The following is a 19,109-nucleotide window of genomic DNA, read 5'->3' on the forward strand; positions in this document are numbered from 1 at the left end:
ATACGACTAGATAAACACATGGATGAGTTTCTCTAGATCGTGCTGAGACATAAGTCCTCTAATCCTGGATATGTTCTCCAGGTGATAGAAGGCCGACTTTGTGACTGTCTTAATGTGGCTCTGAAGGGTCAGGTCAGAGTCCATCACTACTCCCAGGATTCAGGCCTGATCGCTGGTTTTAGTTGTAATAACTGAAGCTGTGCATTGATTCTAGTTCGCTCCTCTTTAGGTCCAAAGATAATAACTTCAGTTTTGTTTCTGTTCAGCTGGAGAAAGTTTTGGCACATCCACACATTTATCTGTTCTAAGCATCTGTTCAGTGATTGGATGGGTTCAGAGTCACCTGGTGACATCGTAATGTAGAGCTGTGTATCATCTGCATAGTTATGGTAGCTGGATCTTATAACCTGAGCTAGTGGGAGTATATAAATATTGAATAAGAGGGGTCCTAGGATTGAACCTTAGGGTACCCCACATATGACCTCTGACCTCTTTGATGAGAAGTTTCCAATTGAAACAAAGAAATCCCTGTTCTTTATGTAAGATTCAAACCAGTTGAGCACTGGACCGGAGAGTCCGACCCAACTCTCCAGTCGATTCAGTAAAATGTCCTGTCAACACTGAGGTCCAACAGAACCAGCACTGTGGTTCTCCCACAGTCTGTATTTATATGGATATCATTGAACACTTTTACAAGGGCCGTCTCCGTGCTGTGGTGAGCACGAAAACCAGACTGGAAGGAGTCAAAGCGATTCATTATTGTTAGGAAGTTATTTAATTGTTTAAACTGCTTTTTCAATAACTTTACTGATGAATGGGAGGTCAGAGGTCGGCCTGTAATTCTGCAGTTGTGATTTGTCCAGATTGTTCTTTTTTATCAGTGATTTGATAATTGCTGTTTTCAAAGCCTGGGGGAGAACACCTGATGAGAACGATGAGTTACTATTTGGATCAGATCATTAGCAACGACAGGCAAAACTTTCTTAAAGGAATGTGTGGGTAGGACATCCAGACAGCAAGAACTGGAGCTTAATTGACTTATAATTTCTTCTAGAGTTTTATAATGAAGTAGTTGAAATCAGGTCATTTTTCCTGTATTTGTTTTGTTTGGGTACAGCACTGGTACTGGTTTTGGAGTGGATGTGCAGATTAATCTGCTGATCTTATGAATTTTCTCTGAAAAGAAGCTGGAAAACTTGTTGCAGGCGGCATTAGATTGAAGTTCAGGTGGTAACGTCATAGGAAGGTTTGTGAGCCTGTCAACAGTAGCAAATAAAGCTCGAGCATTGTTAATGGTTTTGTTTATGACATCTGCAAAGAAAGCCTCTCTTGCATGTTTTAGTGCTGAGTGATAGTTACGTAGTCTTTCTTGATAGATTTAATAATAAACGTAAAGTTGAGTTTTACGCCATTTTTGTTTGGCCCTACGGCAGAGTTGTCTTGCAGATTGAACTGTTTGTGCATTTCTCCATGGAGATTTCTTCCTACCAGACACAACCTTCACTTTAATGGGGGCAATGTAATCAATATCTGAAAGTTTAGACTGAAAATCATTTACCAATTTATCTACATCATTACAGCTTAAGGGCGAGGAAGAAGAGTAGATTTGATGAAATGTTCCTGCTGTGTTTTCTGTGAAAAAACGTTTTGTGACAGTAGCTGTTTGTCCACTTGGGTTAACGGATAAAGAACTTCCATCCTAGTCAGACATCCTTGAGCCTTTCTTCTGAAGCGATGATCACATTGTTGTCCTTGTTGATGAAATAAAAAATGTTTGCAGTGAGCAGCTTTATCCCATGTTTGTTAAGATTGCGTCCTCCTCTTCCAAAGAGGTGAAAGCGCTGCCAATAGACCCAGAGGTTATCGATGAAGGTCACTGAGCTGGTAGAGCAGGTTTTAATCAGCCATTTGTTTATCATGAACAGCCTGGAAAGTTTTTCATCTCCCCATTGAGGTGATGGAATTGGACCACTGAGAAATAACTTCATTTTTAATTTTCCCATAGTGTTCAGAAGAATATTAAAGTCCTTTTTCAGAATCTCAGATTTTTACTTTGCCAGATCATTGGCTCCAACATGCACAACTAAAGTCTCCATGTTTGGCTGATCAGCGGTTAGTGAGAGCACTTTGCGAGTCAAATCAGATACAGTGTCACCAAGAAAAGAAATCACTCTCGTTTTCTTGGCATTGTAAACATGGCTGATCCCATTTACTGCTTCATCTCCAACAATAAGCACTCTTGGCATATCTTTCGTTTTCCTGGTGGTCACTTTGTCCTTCGGAGACAAAGTGTGGGGTGGATGTGATGGTTTTGCCTCATTGTTGATGTTTGAAGGTGGGTTTTCACTCAGAGGCTCAGACTGGAGTGCAGAAAATCTGTTTTTCAGTGGGATTCCCACGGAGTCAGAATGTTTTGAGGCTTGGGCTGGTTGCTTTGTCCATGGGAGCGGGGTCGGTGGAGCCGTTTTGGTTGCAGCTACTTGTTTTGGCGGAGCAGGTGTTGAAGTTGCCAGGTGCAGGGTTCTCCCTGTTCTTATTGGATCCGCAGTGCGAGACTCCCGTTTCAACTTGGCACCCTGAGCGTTCCAGGGTGAGCTGCTCGGTACAGGCGCACAACCTCTCCGTTGATTTGAGGAAGAGTTGTCTCACTTCCACAGGCAGCATTGATCTCGAAGTTCACCTCCAGCAGTGCAATCTTCCTTTCAATAGACAGAAGTTGTTGGAAAATAATGCTCATGTTCGACGTTTCACATTTTCTACAGAACCACAGATCCATCGACTCCGGCATCTGAGTCATTCTGGAGCAGGCCAGGTGCACGATGTTGCACTCAGACTCTTTTTCGGGAGGGATCATCTCAAGAAATCAGAAAGCAGAGTTAAAATCAACCATCCAATTTATTAAAGCAAAAATATGTAATAAAAATATATAGAGACAACAGAGAAATAGTCTGCCGTTACAGCATTGGACCACAGCTATGCATGAGTCCTTAAGGGTCAACACAGAAATGACCTCAAACAACCATGTCCAGTTCCTTTTTACGCCTACATTAGATACGCCCTAAAGAGGTCATTCCCTTAACCTTATGTGTATGAGTGTGTGTGCATAGATAAAACCAAGAACTTTCAAAATAAAAACATTCTAACGCATTATATGAATAAAAAAGCAGTCTCATTAAAATATCAAAAACTTAAGAAAGTAAACATGCAAACAGAATCCTATAAAATCTCTCTCTTTCTTACCATCCTCCTTAATCTTTTACCTTTTTCTTTTACTATCTTTTAAGAAGATTTAGTAAAATAACTTCAAAAGCTTCTGACTGAATTAAGACACTCAGCCAGAATGGTCTAAAATATCACACATATGATGTCACATGGTTGATAAGAGACTGTTGTGTCACTGCAGGATTATTTCCTAACCATGAGTCCAGCATGGTACCAAAGTCTGATTAAGGTTCTACTCAGTCGATTCCCTCAGAGCTGCAGACACTTTGATGATAATGGCGTCCAGTATCTGGTGAGTAAAATAACCCAGCATTAACACAATGTTGAGAGATGTTTTTTAAACTGTACTTTTTACTTGTCAGCTGAAATGTAATTATTCCTCATTTTACAAACTATGACTTTCTTTAAAATTGACCCAACATTAAGCATGAACTTAGTTCAGTTCAGTTTTATTTGTATAGTGCCAATTCACAACAAATGTCATTTCAAAGCACTGTGCAAAAATCATATCAGTTCAGTCATACATACATTCCCGTTGATCCTAGTTATGATCCCAGTAGAGTATGCTCAATTTATTTTCAAAGTAGTTTAAAAAGTTTCTCTCTAAAGAAACCCAGCATATTGCATTGAGTCATTGATCTGCAGTATTCACTCCTCCTGGATGAGCACATAGTGACAGTCACGTGTGACATTGACTTTACAAAAATGCCTCATACCAAGAATGCATGTAGTGACAGTAGAGAGGAAAAAATCCTTTTTAACAGGAAGAAACCTCCAGCAGAACCAGAACCTGGCTCAGTTCAAGTGGCCATCTGACACAACTGACTGGGGGTTTGAGAACAGAGAGCAGAATGCATAAGAAGAAACAAATAACTTGATGGCAGCATTATCTCAGCTGATGCCCTCCTCCAGGAAAGAATCCCAGACAAACAGAACACCAGACCAGCTTCTATGAGGAGAAAAACAATGGAGAGAAAACAAAAAGAAAATACAGTTCAAATAATGCAAATTGGTGAGTACTAGAAGAGGAAAGTGAGGAAAATTGGTCCATTTATACTCCAGTAGCCTGTGGCAGCAGTGAGTTAAAGTACCACCCTTGTTAAATTTGTGGACAATAAAACTGTAGTGGGTCTCACCTCATGATTGGATGAGTCTGCCTACAGGAGCAGGGTGGAGCGACTGACGGTGTGCACAGGGCACCACACTGGTCCTGGTACAGCCAAGACCAAGGAGCTTAAAGTGGATTTTAGAAGTAAAAAAGGTGAAGGTGTCAGCCTTCCATTTCTTGGAGGCCACATTAACATGAATAACCTGGCCTGGGGTAAACACAGCTAATGTGACAAAGAAGGCCCAGCAGAGATTCTTTTTTCCTGAGAGACCTCAGGAGAAATAACATTTGTCAAAAACTATTGGTGTCCTTCTATCGATGATCTATTGAAAGTAGAGGAAGATTCTCTGGAGAGTCATCCTCTGTTCATTAGCACAGAGGGTGACTCTGTGCTATCATAAGAGAATCATAAAATCTTTTCAGAAGACCATCGGCTGCTCTCTGCCATTTCTTGAAGAACTCCACAGGTTACGCTGCCTTAGAAAAAGCAGGAATCATTTAAAAGACTCTTAGCACCATGGCTACATACAACTGCTGAACATACAAAAGCAAGAAGAAACAGACTGAAAAACAGTTTATACCTAGCTGCCATCAGGGCATTAAATGCCAGCTAGTGTTACGTCCAATGTCATGGTTATGTGCAATGGTTTTCTGTGAATGAATGTTTGTAAGGAAAGGCACTCAATTTTGTTACAGTTCATGTATTTTTATTACATGTTTTATAATGACAATTATTTTTTAAAGATATATATTATTAAGGATTTTAGGCATTGTACCCAAACCAGTGCCACCACAATCATGTTAACATAGTCATTCATGTAAATGGTGTAAAAGGGTGAGGTTGAAGTGTTTGAGTGTAGATTGTCTAGCTAATTTAGATCCATGTCTGTTATCTTTTTAAAGGCCGTCCTTAACCAGAAGTTCACAGATTGTTTTGTTTTGGTTTTTCTGGACACCCAAGCAGGAAAAACTGTAAGTTATTAAACAAATTAGACTGTTTTGCTGATCATTTTTATGCTCAAAATTGATTCATGTGGAGTGTTTTCTTTGCAATTGCCTTGATCCCACAGAGCTTAAAGGTTGTATTTCGGGAACCACTGCCGTCCCAGCCTCAGGCCAGCAGCAGTCCACCTCCTCAGCTGGTGTCTATGTACCACCATCTGGAATCTGTCATCAACACTGCCTGCTATAACCTCTGGACAGGACTATTATAAAACTGACAGCAAAATTCATGCGCATAAGTACTTTATGACATCATTCATATATTCTATTATGCCAAGAAATGTTAGGAAATATCAGAAAAATGTGTGTACCTAAAGCCCTACTGCCATATTGGTGCCGTGAAGTGCCTTTATCTGTTTTTCTTCTTCTGTTCTTCTAAATGTGTAGAGGGCATAATCAATTGGTTTTGCGTAATTAAACCTAATGTAATGAGTAGGTTTACAAAGCTCTAATCAGTGAGGTAAGAAAATATCAGCATTAGCTTCAGTGACAAGTCGAGTTATCAGTGATTTTTCTGTAGTCTGTGAGAAGGAATGAGTGTGACCTGGTACTCATCTTACAGTTTCAAGGCTAAGATGAAGCTAACCATAAGTAAGAAGGTTACCTGACACACTGACCAGTGGGGAAGCAAACAGACCCCAGGATGACATTCTCTGCTCTGCCTGAGTCTGTAAAAATGTACTGCTGTCACATTTGTCATGAGAACCTCACTGTAATCTAAGCACTGCACTAACTCATTCATGTATATTGTGTTTAGGTTCAACACATTATAAAGAATTGTAAAAAGGTGAATTTAGCAAGACAGTGAAGTAAGTGGTATCTGAACTGGAGAACATTCTGTAGTTGGTTATTGTTAATAAAATAAAAGATTTAGCTTCTAAAAAGGCTTTCTATTTTTTTATGCACAAGATGAGATTAACAAACATTCTTCGTGTGCAGGCACCTACCAATGGATACTTGGGTTGATGAAGGATGACATCTTCACAAAAGTTCATTTATAGGAACATCTTCAGTATACGTCAGGGTCACAGTGTTTTGGCCGTTTCACTGGCCAGTGAAGGGTGATCAATTCTTGCAGTGCTGTTCTCTTTATCCACAGCCACTGACTCCTTTTCTCATGAGACGCCAACATAGCTCTGGTAGCTCCCAGCCTCCAGCTGCCAAGTCTTTTTGAGGTAGGCATTGCTACAAATCCTCAGCACCAAACCTCCACATGGTGGACTTCAGGCTGCTGAACCTCTGCTGCAAACTCAGTATAACGCAGGTATTTCGTCCACAGGCTTTATCCACTGACTCCTCCCAGGTGACAGAGTTCAATAAGAAAATGTTGAGTTAGAATTCTAGAAACCTACATTTTTGTAGACCTCATAAAGTGGCATCAAAGTTGTGGGGAATCAGAACTCACATCAATATTTGGCTTATGTAATGATTAATAATTATTAATAATTTATTGTTGATGAAATTAACATTACAATTTATTACTTTAATGGGGACACCAACTCTGTCAGAAGAAACTCTTTACACAAAAAATGACCACTGGAACGCTTATTTCTAATCAAGTCTGAGAATTTATTAACAAAATAGCCCAACTTTACGAAATATTCTGTGCAGCACTTTGGCATGTAATCTAGCTACTAGTGAAAAAACAAGGATGTGTGTGTGTGTGTGTGTATATATATATATATATATATATATACATATATTCTGAATGGAATACAATTCCATTCAGATCTTATGAATGAATGACCTATGACAAAATGAAACTGAAATACTGAAAAATTAACTTCAAAACTACTTAACTAATTAAACAAGAAAACTAAGGAGAGTCAGACTTGCAGAACCAAATGCAGCATACAGTGTTGTAAAACAAGAGTTCTCTCCTCCCTCTGGTGAAGGAGGAGGAAGATCATAGAAACAGGGCAATGGAACCTGGTTTCTCACCATCCAAGTTCTTCTTCTTTGTTCTCGGGGTTTAAGTCACACCTAATGAGGGAGGCCAAATCTGTGTGCACAGAGTTGGGAGATCTGGCAGCAAATCCAGATCTCCCTCTGGATTTGCTGAATCAAAATCTGGCCTGCCGTAACTTTTTATGTGGCCCTCTAGACTCTAAATTACAATGAGACTTCAGGTTTTCACACAAAATCAACAGATCCCCAAATTATATTTTTGATTTTGCTGCACTTTTTTTTCTCAAAATTGGTCAAAAACATTGAGTTTAAGTGACTGCTGCCTCAGGATTACGTGATGTCAAGTTATAGTCTGTGATTGAAATACTTCTAAATTAGTACCACAAAATCTGCGATTTTGATTGCAAAAAATACAAAAACAATCACAAAACTCTGGAGGGACTGATCAGCAATTATTTAATTTTAAGATACACTTATTGAATGCTGAAACAAACAGCTATTTATTGATTTTTTAACAGTTTAATTGGTTTTATCAATACATTCTGACACAACTGGCCCTTTAAGAACATTCAGATTTTTGATTTGGCCCAAAATGAAAATTAGTTTGACCCTCCTGCCTTACACAAAGCAAAGTCTTTTCAGCCGTGGCTGAGGTTCTCTTCTTCTGCTGCATGGTTCTTGTAAATGTCTTGAGCTTCCCTTTATCTGCCAGAATAATTCAGCAGTCTACCCTTATTCTGCCTCTTTGCAGCAGCTGAGATTTTCCTTCTGCCACATCCCTTCATTCACTGCTTATTGGTCAGTTTTTAATGCATTATCCGTCTCAGCTTTCCAGCCCTCAGAAGTAATACCGTCTTGGGTTTGAAGACTAATTGACTACTTCTGTAAAAGAACAATTAGTTCATCAGAGTCTAACACAGGCTTCAGTTACAGGCTTTCAGATGAGTTTGAATTATAACAATGTAGCCATCATTAGCCAATAATCTGCATTAAAATATGGAACAATCTCGCGTGTTCTCAGGTTACTCAACACCCCATCATACTTCACTTCACAGTTTATGTAGTTTATATTCTCTTCAGAATCATTGTCAAAAATCACAACTCTTTTAACTAAAACTTATTTAATCATTAGCATATCTGATCCAACATATAAGGAATCGGATAACTTTAACCACAATTTGATTACATACAGGTATGTTTCTATAAAATAAAAACAAGATTCATTCAGTGATTCTTGAGTAAAGGGACAAAACAGCTCCTATGGATAAAGCACAACATTTGAATAAAATATACACAACATATTTTTTTCAAATATCTGACTAAACTAACCTGGGTCATGTGAGCACAACAATGTATGTTTTCCTGGTGTTTGCTGAATATTTTTTTTATTTTATACATAGTAGTAGGTGGATGGTGTCTTTAAAATAGTTTGTCCTGGAGCAGAACTCAATACATTATAATAGTTTAAAACAATTAAAGGAATACCAAGATAATATGACAATTAAGTATAATTAATTATTAATTCATTTTAATGTATTTTACATAAAGGCATTACTTCATATGTATCAAGTTTTTCATTTTATTCACTAGTTTGTCACCCACCTTCAGCTCTGTGTCAACTGTCAGATGGACTTTGTTTTTTTGTTTTAAACATTTCTTTTCTTTAGAAGCATTTGTCTTTAAAACTGAGTAAAAATATCACTAACAGGGTAATTAAAAAATCATTTTATATTTATTTTTGTCAGATGGTGATGACAAAGTTCTGGGTCAGGTCCATTAAAAACGTAATTTTCAAAAAAATGTTGCAACTGGGAGCCTGTACCTTAGCATCTTTACATTTCCAAAACATTTTTTGTCATATTTGAATACTTAAGCTTGAGGAATAATTTTTAAAAAATTGGGGGAAAATGTAAACCCATTTTGCCCTCTTCTCAAGAATCACAGCATTAATTTAACTATGTGTAATCCTAGTTGCTCCCTTCTGTAAGAGAAAATGTTAAAACATGCCTTTTGGCCTCCACTATTCAATTATTCAGTTACAATACTTTTATGCTTTAATTTTGTGCTTTTCACTTATTTTACACATGGAATTGTCTTACCGTTTATGATCACTAGAAAAACAGACATAAAATGGGAAAAAAAACACCATAAATGACAGAATCATTATTTCCTTCAGGTCCCTCAGGGTTCATGGACCTGAAGGATGATGGTTTCTTCACCATCATTATTACATCAGTAACGTCAACACTAGCATCAACGTTTGGTTGACCAATTGAGTTGCTGACGTTTCTGTGCTCCATCACAGAAACATCATTTCTTTCACTTATCTTTTTTAAAACCTGCTTGTCAGAGTCTCCATCAAGCAGATCAGGATTTTAGGCAGAATAATTACCAAGATACAAAATAAACATTCCAAGGTTGATTATATCCCCAAATTTGTCCAAATTGATTTACACATAAGTGTAAATCTTTTATTTAAAAAAAAATCTTTTTTACATGTAAGCAAAATAAGGAGGGAAGATCAAATACATTTTTACAAGGTGCTAAATGTGTCAAAATAACACCCGAGTATCTTGATATGTAGTAAAAATATAAATGATCATATATTCACTAGATCTGTAGCAAAATGTAGAATGTGATACAAAAGTCATCTTCATGTTGCAGGAGTTTGGACCTCCACTGCACTGGAAGGCTCTCCTTCAGTGGTTTTCATAAAGGACACTTCAAAGCTGTGGTATGCAATTTAGAAAAAATGTTTTTTGTTGCTCATGACAGTTTGAGACGGGTAATCTGATGATCATAGTCTGTGAAAAGATTGAGCATCTCCACCATTTCCTAGGGCTACTATTCTCATTTGCAGAAAAGCACAGCTCTTGGTCAAAAACAACCAATCAGAGCCACTAGTAGTCTTATCGTTGTCAATCGAGCTCATTTATAACAAATGAGTAATAACAAATACCCATCCATTATTATACACACCTGTCCCTAATGGGGTCATGAGGTCCGCTGGTGCCCATCTCCAGCAGTCAACGGGTGAGAGGCGGGTTCAGCCCGCAAATCCATTGCAAGCTTATATATTCTGAAGTTACATACTACAGCTTTAAGGAAAATTATAAGGCCACTGGACTTTCAGAAAAGTTCAAGAATATTGGGCCCAGTATTGTTGGATCCACCCCAGACTCTTTTCTGTGGAGTCTGCAGGTAACAGAAACGATTATCAGTCGACATCCTTGAATTACATCAACAATAATTAAAGACTTACCAAGTGGCTTGTATTCACAGCCAATGTATCCTTGATAGCCAAGCTTTTCCAGTGTGTTCAACAGGTATCTGTAGCACAGCTCTCCATCACTGTCGGGTTCATTCCTGCCTGGAACCTGTGCAATCTGAACATGGCCTGAGTAACAAGACATTTATTTTTAGATCACTGCCTACTATGCATCTCATGCATAGTACACAATGTGAAATCACAATGTGATACAATTTTTTTTTGACCTGGTTCCACATCATGTTTAAATCAAATTTTAAAGAACATGCAAGCAAATGAATAAACTGCTCCTTGAACTCAGCATATTTTTTTTTCCACTTCCTCCGTTATCTTCCTCTCTTCTTCCTCCCTGGACTTTATAATTCGACATTCCTTATTCAAAATCACCATAATTCTTTCTGTCCACTACTACTACTTAACTACTTAACCTGGCCCATCCTTGTCATACACTCAGGAAAANCCAAGCNGGTGATNTGAGTGTTTTAAAAATAAAGCACTCAGATCTATAGAGCATAGAGACAGTCTAGTCTATTTAATTTTCTCAGTCATTAGTACAAATTGAGATATTTACTGTTTTGCAAATGTCAAACATTTTTTGTGAAATGCATCAAACAGCCACACACCATGGATTACCTACAAAATCTAGTTAATGTAGAGAACAAAATCATTAACTTCTGGCTCGTTATATTCTCTTGTGCTCCCGGATTCAATGATTCCATGCGTGGAAACAAAAGCCACACAGAAATGACAGTCAACGTTCCACATCATACATTTTCAGAGTTTATTCTAACATTTAAAAGTATAAAATCACATTGACAACACAGACACTCCAAACACATTAAAACAGACATTCATTTACCTGAGACAAATGGAAAAGAAGAAGAAAGAAAGAAAAGCAAAGACGTCTTTGGAGAGTTGCAAGAGCAAATCTGATTTGTTACTCCTGTGTACAAACTTTTATAGTAAAGGCGTATTTTGCCTTTAGTTTATTCAAATAAGGCGTATCTTTGCTCATCCACCCAGGAGCTGTCTCAACCCTCTTTAAAGTTAGAAACTCCCTGCAATTTGTTTTCAAGATCAAACATCAGTTGTCACCTTTATCTAAACGAAGTGGAAGCAGAGCTTCTCCTCCACTGGCCTGAACTCATCCTGCTTTATGGCTTTTCACATATCAGTGTGAAGCTGGAACTTCTCCTGATTGGTTCCCACACAGACAAAAGGCAGATCAGAAGATCTTAGCAATCTGCTGTAGCTACAGGTAACACAAAGGTCGATAGGGCAGAATAAGTTATTAATCCAAAAACTATAAGTAAGCTATTTCAATCAAGACATGTTGCTAACTAGGAGAGATTCTCACTGTTTATTACATACTGTTTTTATTTTAATTATGTAAAGCACTTTGAAATGCCTTGCTGCTGAAATGTGCTACACAAATAAAATTTGATTTGATTTTTGATTTTTTTTATTACAAATTAGATTATGTGTTTTACAGATATTCTATGTTGCATTCAGTTTTACACCAGCTGTTTAAATCTTATCAAGATGGTTAAAAGGTTAAAGTCACACACAGAGCCACGACCCCCTGTGGATGCCTGCTCAGTCCACAGAGAAACTAGCTGTGTTTTAAATTATAGAAAACTAAAACTAAACTATTTTAATTCAACTTATTGTGTTATATTTAATAGAAACATCCTACAAATGAGACGACCACTGGCAATTTCGAACCAAATGTTCTCATTTTAAAATGCTGTTAATTTTATATAATATTGTACATGTGGTTAGGTTTTAAAACTAACATATTTTAAATTTATCTTCCTAACAAATTCTCAAAATCTATGGATTTTGGTCCATTTCTCAAATAAATATCTGAATCAATGAACATGTCAGTGCCTCAGAACGACAAAGCCTTGTTTCAGTGTAAGACAGTCAAATTGATTGGTCATGTTGTCCATATAACAGAATACTGTGGAGGAATGTTCTGATGTAAACTATAGCTTGAGCATTGACAGACAAAAACTGTCGGTCTTATGAGGTTAGAATTAGATGGTAGTAAAACATTATATAAAACTAACAAAAAGTACCTAAAAATCATGAATTATGTAAAAGTACACAAAACAAAATACACTGTTTTGACACAGCTAAAGGCTGTCAAAACAGTCAAAACGATTAATTTTGCACATCCAGTACACTGTATCTACAGTGCATAACCAAAGATACTCATCTTTGGATGCATTGCTGCTTAACAAACTGAATTTTTCCCCAGATAATGGGTGTTTTTTTAGAATATGCACACAGCTCTCTGAAAATGTTTAAGAGCAAATGATTTTTCCTCAGAAGCTGTTGTTCTGTTGAGGTTTTTTCTCTTCAAAACTTCTTCAAACAAGATCTTCTTTTTATTTCCCACAACAGTACATTCTGTCTCTTCGTAATCATTTGTACTGTTATTATCATCAATTCATAGAGACAAAGTATCAGTGACAGAAATGTTGCCGATAGTAAGCAAAGTCTTCAACTTGGTTACAGTGTTCATTACACACTAGAGTCGTGTTCAGATGTCAGTGGAAAATGAAAACTATGCTCTTAAACTTACATAGGTGTCAAGAATGTAACCATTTGACACATTTTTGAAACATGAATAATGTGCATCCTGGGGAAGGCCCTGTTTTATTTAGTGTTGTATTGTTTTTGAGTTTTAATTTCTAGTTCTGTTGGTTCTACCAATACTAGGAAAGTTTAAAATGTGTCAGGTAACGCTTCAGAAAACTGAGTATTGGATCATAAAATGTGTATTTAGACATTTGGCTTGTTTTAAATATGTGCAGACTCATTCTAATTCTGCAAACGTCTTCAGGACAGTCCCAACAAGAAACTCAATTTCACTTTTTTATCCAGGTTTAGGAAGGACTGCAATGCACTTCAGTATTTCAACATAAATCAATGAATTCTAGTCCACATTTTAACACTGAACCACTATTGAACCAGTATTTGTGTATGTTGTGCCATCATACATGTCATACTTTATTCTTTCAACTTACCTATTATGGGAAAATATTTGTGCATGTTTTTTGTCAGATTTCCATCCATTATTTGCCAGTGAAATATGTCCTGCAACAGTGGATGCAACTAGTGAGTAAATTGATGACTGTTTGATTTATATTCTTTCCCTAAGTTGAGACACATTTTCAAAGTACCTACCATCTGTAGCTGGATGTTGGACTTGCCAACCTTCTCCAGTATTGCTGCAGCTGCAAAAGAGCCAACAGAACCAAAAATTATGCTCCATATACGGTTCTGCTTCAGTCCGAGTTCTAACAAATATACAATATAATAAAAAACATGAACAGATCATGAAAAATTACAACTAATCTGGTATTCCTGAATTAACAAAAAGCCACTTAAAAGAATAAAACATCTAACTTTATTCAGTGTTTTTCATAATGAAATGAGTACAACACAACGTAGAAAAGCAAACATTTAGCTGCATCTGTTTTTCTTTGATAAAAATGACACCGCTTGTGAATGCACAAATTTTCTTTGTTTTCCGTCATTATTTATATTTTTTCTTCTACTTTCACATCAAACTACTGTCTCTAAATGTACCATATACTCACAATTTTACTCAAAAGACCTGTGTTCAAGATGAGGTGAGAAGTTGCTTTGGAAGTGTAATCTGTCAACCACCTGAATCAGTGACTCTGCTGTTCTTAGAGGCAGCCAGTCTTACCTTGATGAGGGGAGTCCAGAAAGTAGCGGGGGTCTGTAATTCTTGTGTTGATTGGCTCAATCAATCCAGTGATTCCTTCCTGTTGGGAACATTCTGATTATGACTGCTGAACTCCAATAAAAACCATCGAAATTAACTAAGTGCGTCTTTCTGACCGGGAGCTGACAGCATGTTGAAGAGTTATGGACCGGACACTTTGGAGCGTCTGGTTAGGAAGCGCANAAGAAAAAAAATTCCCCATGTCCCCTGGGGGGCTCCGTAGAAAAGAAAGGGAAGGACCATGAACAGAAAGCCCCAGCCGGTCACTCACCAGGAGAAGCCGTCTGGGCTCCTGGTATCTGATGCTAACGGTGGAGCCGTCCGGGCGGACCAGGAGCACCGGGTACTGCCGCTGATACTTCTGCCGCCCGCAGCGGACCAACGACGTCCGGTTGGAGCTCAGCTGAGCTCCGTGACTGTGGAGGAAGGAAGTCGGGACAGCTGGGGACACTGGCTGGGAACCTGCGAGTGATATGCAAGGACATATACAGCTACGCACACACGCGCGCATACGTGTATCAACACAGACAGACAGAGACACACATGTCAAAAAGATGAGGTGCGCTGTCGAACCAAGCTAACACGACGACATGTTGTTTGGAACCAACTGAAACTCTTACCGTTTCACCGAGCTGTGAAGAAAGTGAAGCTTCTTCGGGAGCAGCTGGGCCATTACAGACTGCCTGGATGGAAACCCGCTTTTTAATTACCGATTCCCACCGAGCTCCGAACCTGAGGTCACACAAGGACTAATGCTCTTTTCTGCTTAATGAGGCATTGTTATACCCGCTAGAGGGTCATACCGCCACCTACCTCATCGGAGGTTGTAGGACAAAACGCTAAATCATAGCAAGATCAGCTGCTGTTTTATATTTCTTTAACACTAACATCTGTAGCAATAATTCTTTCCATGTCCCATCCCTTGCACACCGCTCTCACTAAGATCTTAAAAGTTTCTTAAGTGTACATTTGAGGCAGTGCTAAAGAATATTTTCCACATTTTCAATTCTATTACAGTGATTTTCTACATAATTTTGTGGTGAATAAAATGTAACATAACTGAATCTGTGAAATTAACCATAAAAATTCAAGTAGGTATCTTTACACAAATATATTTAGTATTGAGTTCAAAAATATTTGTTCAAGATACAAGGGATTGTAATTTTTCCAGAAAATAAATTGTTTAAGCACGAAGAGCCTATCTTTTTAAGTTAATCCACACAACAAAATAAAAATAATCTTGTTTTCTTTACTGTGATCATTCAATAATTCAAAACATCAACCCTTAAGCCATCAGAGTTCCGAAGCACCAACAGACCAGCTGATTTTGAGCTAGAAGTCATTTAGTTTATGTACAACTAAACAAAATGTATCAAGTTATTTTAGGTTTGCAATACTTTAATCATACAACATAATTTCATTTGTTTTTATATGTTCCAATAACTGAGTTTTTAGGACATATGTTTATTTGTGACAGCAAGGTATCCCATAATGCATTGTGTCACCACCACCAGCAGTAACTAATTAAACCACTTTTTTATTTGTCACAAAAATTTGTTTTAAAATGTTTAAGGTGAAAAAGTTGCCTCCATTGGGTGGTGATAGTAGAAGTCTTTGTAACTTGGCTGTTACCCTGTTTTAGAGTTTCAATAAATATTGAATAAATATATCAAATTGAAATATTGACCTCTAAATAGTGGAAAAAAATCTCTTCCTTTTAGTTTTGTATATATATTTATGTGTTAGGTTTTAGTTATTTATTGTTTTTACTAAAGGTTTTGGCCTTTAATTGGTGTTGCCTTCACCATGGCATGACATGGTAAACCACAGTGTTCGCTTTTTATTTAAAGAAAGAGAAGAAGGTAAGTCTATGGGAATGTTGAAGTTGGATTTTTCAAGAAAATTGATTCAGCAAACTCTCATGTTCAAGCCAGATGACCTAATTTGTATGCTCACCCTGCCTTTCAATAGAGGATATGTAAGTTTTTGTATCGGTGTGTACAAGAATTTTTGGATGCACTTTGAAAATGCAAAGACCCAGTTCTCAGCATTTGATGTCGAGAAACTGACTGACAACTCCCTGAAAATGATGATTGAAATGATGAGGATGTTTAATGAGACTGTCAGTACTGAGGACATCTGTATGTGGCTGGGTAGTGTAGAGAACAAAATCATTAACTTCTGGCTCGTTATATTCTCTTGTGCTCCCGGATTCAATGATTCCATACGTGGAAACAAAAGCCACATAGAGATGACAGTTAACGCTCCACGTCATACATTTTCAGAGTTTATTCAAACATTTAAAGTATAACATGACATCAACAACACAGACACTTCATACAAACTAAAACAGACATTCAATTTAGCTGAGACAAATAGAAAATAAGAAGAAAGAAAGAAAAGCAAAGACCTCTTTGGAGAGTTGCAAAAGCAAATCTGACTTGTTACTCCTGTGTACAAACTTTTATAGTAAAGGCGTGATTTTCTCTTTAATAGATTCAAATAAGGTGTATCTCTGCTTGTCCAACTGGAAGCTGTCTCAAACTTTCTTTTAAGTTGTATCCTCCCTCGACATCTGTTCAATTCTGAGAGCAACTGTCCCTTTCTAAACAACCAAGAACAGAGTTCCACATTAACTGTCCTGAACTCCTGCTGTTTTATGGCTTTCTGAGCAGAGAAAAACAGAGATAGGCATTTCACAGATAAGTGTGAAACCTAGAATCTCTCCTGTCTTCTCCCTACTCAGATACCTCAAAGAGAAACTTAAAATCCTGTAGGAAGTTGAAGTAAAAGTTATCTCCACAGACCTAATTTGTTTTCCTGTCATTCAGCACTTCAAAAGATTGACTCTTGTAATCCAAAAGTAACACAAAAATCAGTGGGGCAGAATGGGGTGAAATTCCTTTTTCTAACCTATCAAATGAAAGAATCAATCCTGAGTATAAGAATTAACAATCATTTTCCAAGAACCTTTCACCATAAACTTGAGCAATTTTCAAATACTATACAAAAGATTTTCTTTCACACATTTTCTATTTGATTCTGATATACTAACAGATATTACAATTTCAGAATGAATTAGACACTAATTAAAATTATTAATTCTAAAACTATAATTAGACTATTTTCAATCAGAGCATGGTGTTAATAACTAAGAAAAATGTCTTACAAATTAGATGATAGTGGTTTTAGATATTCTATATTGTATTCAGTATTTTCACCAATCTTCACACCATCCCAGATATGCTAGTTTGGAAGACTTTTGATGATCTTCCATGAACAGAGCAAACTTTTCTCTCGCACGCTCATCCAAGTGATACTGCCTTCCTGCAGATGCTAATTTTATGGCCTCCTGTCCTTTCTCATAACACAATAGGCCTCACTCAGAGCTCCCTTCTGATCTCTATCTATCTTTCCTTCCTGTAAGTTGAAAACTTACCACATCGTGTGTTCATGAATATGAACAGTGCAAGCAGCCAAAATGCTGTAATTGTGGTGGCAGCCACAGTGTGGCGTATGGGGGTTGTGAAGTTATGAAGAAGGAGGTGCAGGTTCAACAAGTCAGAATACGCAATAAACTATAGTATCCAGAAGCTGTTAAAATGGTAAAGCAAAGAACAGACCGTGGGGGGAAAACAGTACAGAGTTAAACCAAACAAAAGAAAATAAAGTGTATGTGGATTTAAAAACGCCAGTGATATTCATTGCAGGGGTTATAAATGCAACAATGGAAATTAAGTCAAAATCAGACAGAATTCAAGTAATAGTGAAAGCGGCAGCAAATCATAACACTGATGAATTAACATGGGAGGAAATGAGAGATGACCTCAGCATTCAGGCCAGTCAGGAGGCAGAATGGATCGGATAGTTATGCTATGGTCTTGATTCTTCAGTGGAATGCAATAAGTTTAATATCAAATGGACAGGAATTAAAGCATTTTATTGATAAATTAGAAGAAGCTCCAGAGGTTATTTGTATACAAGAAACTTGGTTAAAACGCCAATTAGATTTTAGAATCTTAAATTATTCTGCTATTAGATTTGATCAGATTGAAGGTAATGGTGGGGGATGTACCTTTTTCATTAGGGAGGGGTTGCCATTTAGAGTAGTTAAGAGAGGAAAAGACAATGAGTTTTTAATTGTGGAGATTTGGATAAATGGAGATTCATTTATTATAATAAATTATTACAATCCATGTGAAAGATTAGAGCTGGATAAATTATAAGAAATTCAGGGACAAAATAGAAATAAAGTTATTTGGTGTGCAGATTTTAATGCCCATAACAGTTTATGGGAGGGCAGAGAAAAGATACAAATGGAGATGTAATAGAACAACTGTTGGAAGATAATCAATTAGTGTGTATGAATGATGGAAGAGGATCAAGAATAGATGTGCATACAAGAAAATTCTCAGCTGTAAATTTAACTCTGGTGTCTAGAGATTTAGTTGGATTATGTGAGTGGGAAATAGAACAAGAAACAACAGTAGGTAGTGATCATTTTCCAATTTTTTGTAAAATTCTTATTTCTAAAGAGAAGGAGGTGATAGAAAGGCAGGAAAGATGGATATTTGGTAAGGCAAAATGGAATGCATTAAAATATTTATGTGAGAAATATATGAATGAAGTCAATTTAAATCTAGATATAGAAAGTATAGAGGGAAAGATTATAGAAGTTATATTGAAAGCAGCAAAAATAATTCCTGTAAATAAAGAAAGAGGTACCTTGGTGCACAAGAGTGCAGTGAAGCAATAAGGAAAAGAAATAGAGCTTTTAGAATATTGAAAAGAACACGTCATAAATTTAATTGAATATAAAAAATGTCAAGCAGAAGCAA

The 19,109-nt window shown here is 37.1% G+C and overlaps 2 protein-coding genes and 1 long non-coding RNA gene across 9 annotated transcripts in view; 1 reads left to right on the plus strand and 2 right to left on the minus strand.

The window, feature by feature from the left end:
* The window catches only part of LOC106935950 (uncharacterized), a 7,402-nt gene extending 4,005 nt beyond the window's left edge, over nt 1-3,397 (minus strand). Inside the window, exons 1-2 of the long non-coding RNA XR_001422016.1 lie at nt 2,819-3,397; nt 50-56 (exon numbers count right to left, since the gene is read on the minus strand). This is a non-coding gene — a long non-coding RNA (uncharacterized LOC106935950). The remainder of the gene's footprint in view (nt 1-49; nt 57-2,818) is intronic.
* LOC106935947 (SZT2 subunit of KICSTOR complex) overlaps nt 1-6,216 on the plus strand; it is an 81,192-nt gene extending 74,976 nt beyond the window's left edge. For all 4 annotated transcript variants that reach the window (XM_015016689.1, XM_015016693.1, XM_015016690.1 and 1 more), the window contains 3 exons: nt 3,404-3,514; nt 5,234-5,302; nt 5,401-6,216. In XM_015016689.1, the coding sequence (XP_014872175.1) occupies nt 3,404-3,514; nt 5,234-5,302; nt 5,401-5,544 (324 nt within the window). In that variant the 3' untranslated portion in view covers nt 5,545-6,216. The remainder of the gene's footprint in view (nt 1-3,403; nt 3,515-5,233; nt 5,303-5,400) is intronic.
* hyi (hydroxypyruvate isomerase) overlaps nt 3,563-19,109 on the minus strand; it is a 22,678-nt gene continuing 7,131 nt past the window's right edge. The window contains exons 4-10 of one of the 4 annotated variants that reach the window (XR_001422014.1): nt 14,233-14,311; nt 13,704-13,753; nt 13,544-13,613; nt 10,503-10,637; nt 6,280-6,628; nt 4,359-4,455; nt 3,563-4,171 (exon numbers count right to left, since the gene is read on the minus strand). Coding sequence is in view for 2 of the 4 variants with exons in the window: in XM_015016694.1 (XP_014872180.1) it covers nt 10,351-10,637; nt 13,544-13,613; nt 13,704-13,753; nt 14,233-14,311 (486 nt within the window). In the remaining 2 variants the exon portion in view is untranslated. Of the gene's footprint in view, nt 4,172-4,358; nt 4,456-6,279; nt 6,629-9,675; nt 10,638-13,543; nt 13,614-13,703; nt 13,754-14,232; nt 14,312-19,109 lie in introns of those variants that run through there. The other 3 variants (XR_001422015.1, XM_015016695.1, XM_015016694.1) reach the window with 3 other exon arrangements.

Source organism: Poecilia latipinna, unplaced genomic scaffold, assembly GCF_001443285.1.
Source record: "Poecilia latipinna isolate Pla-1442-1.1 unplaced genomic scaffold, P_latipinna-1.0 Scaffold2048, whole genome shotgun sequence".
NCBI lineage: Eukaryota > Metazoa > Chordata > Actinopteri > Cyprinodontiformes > Poeciliidae > Poecilia > Poecilia latipinna.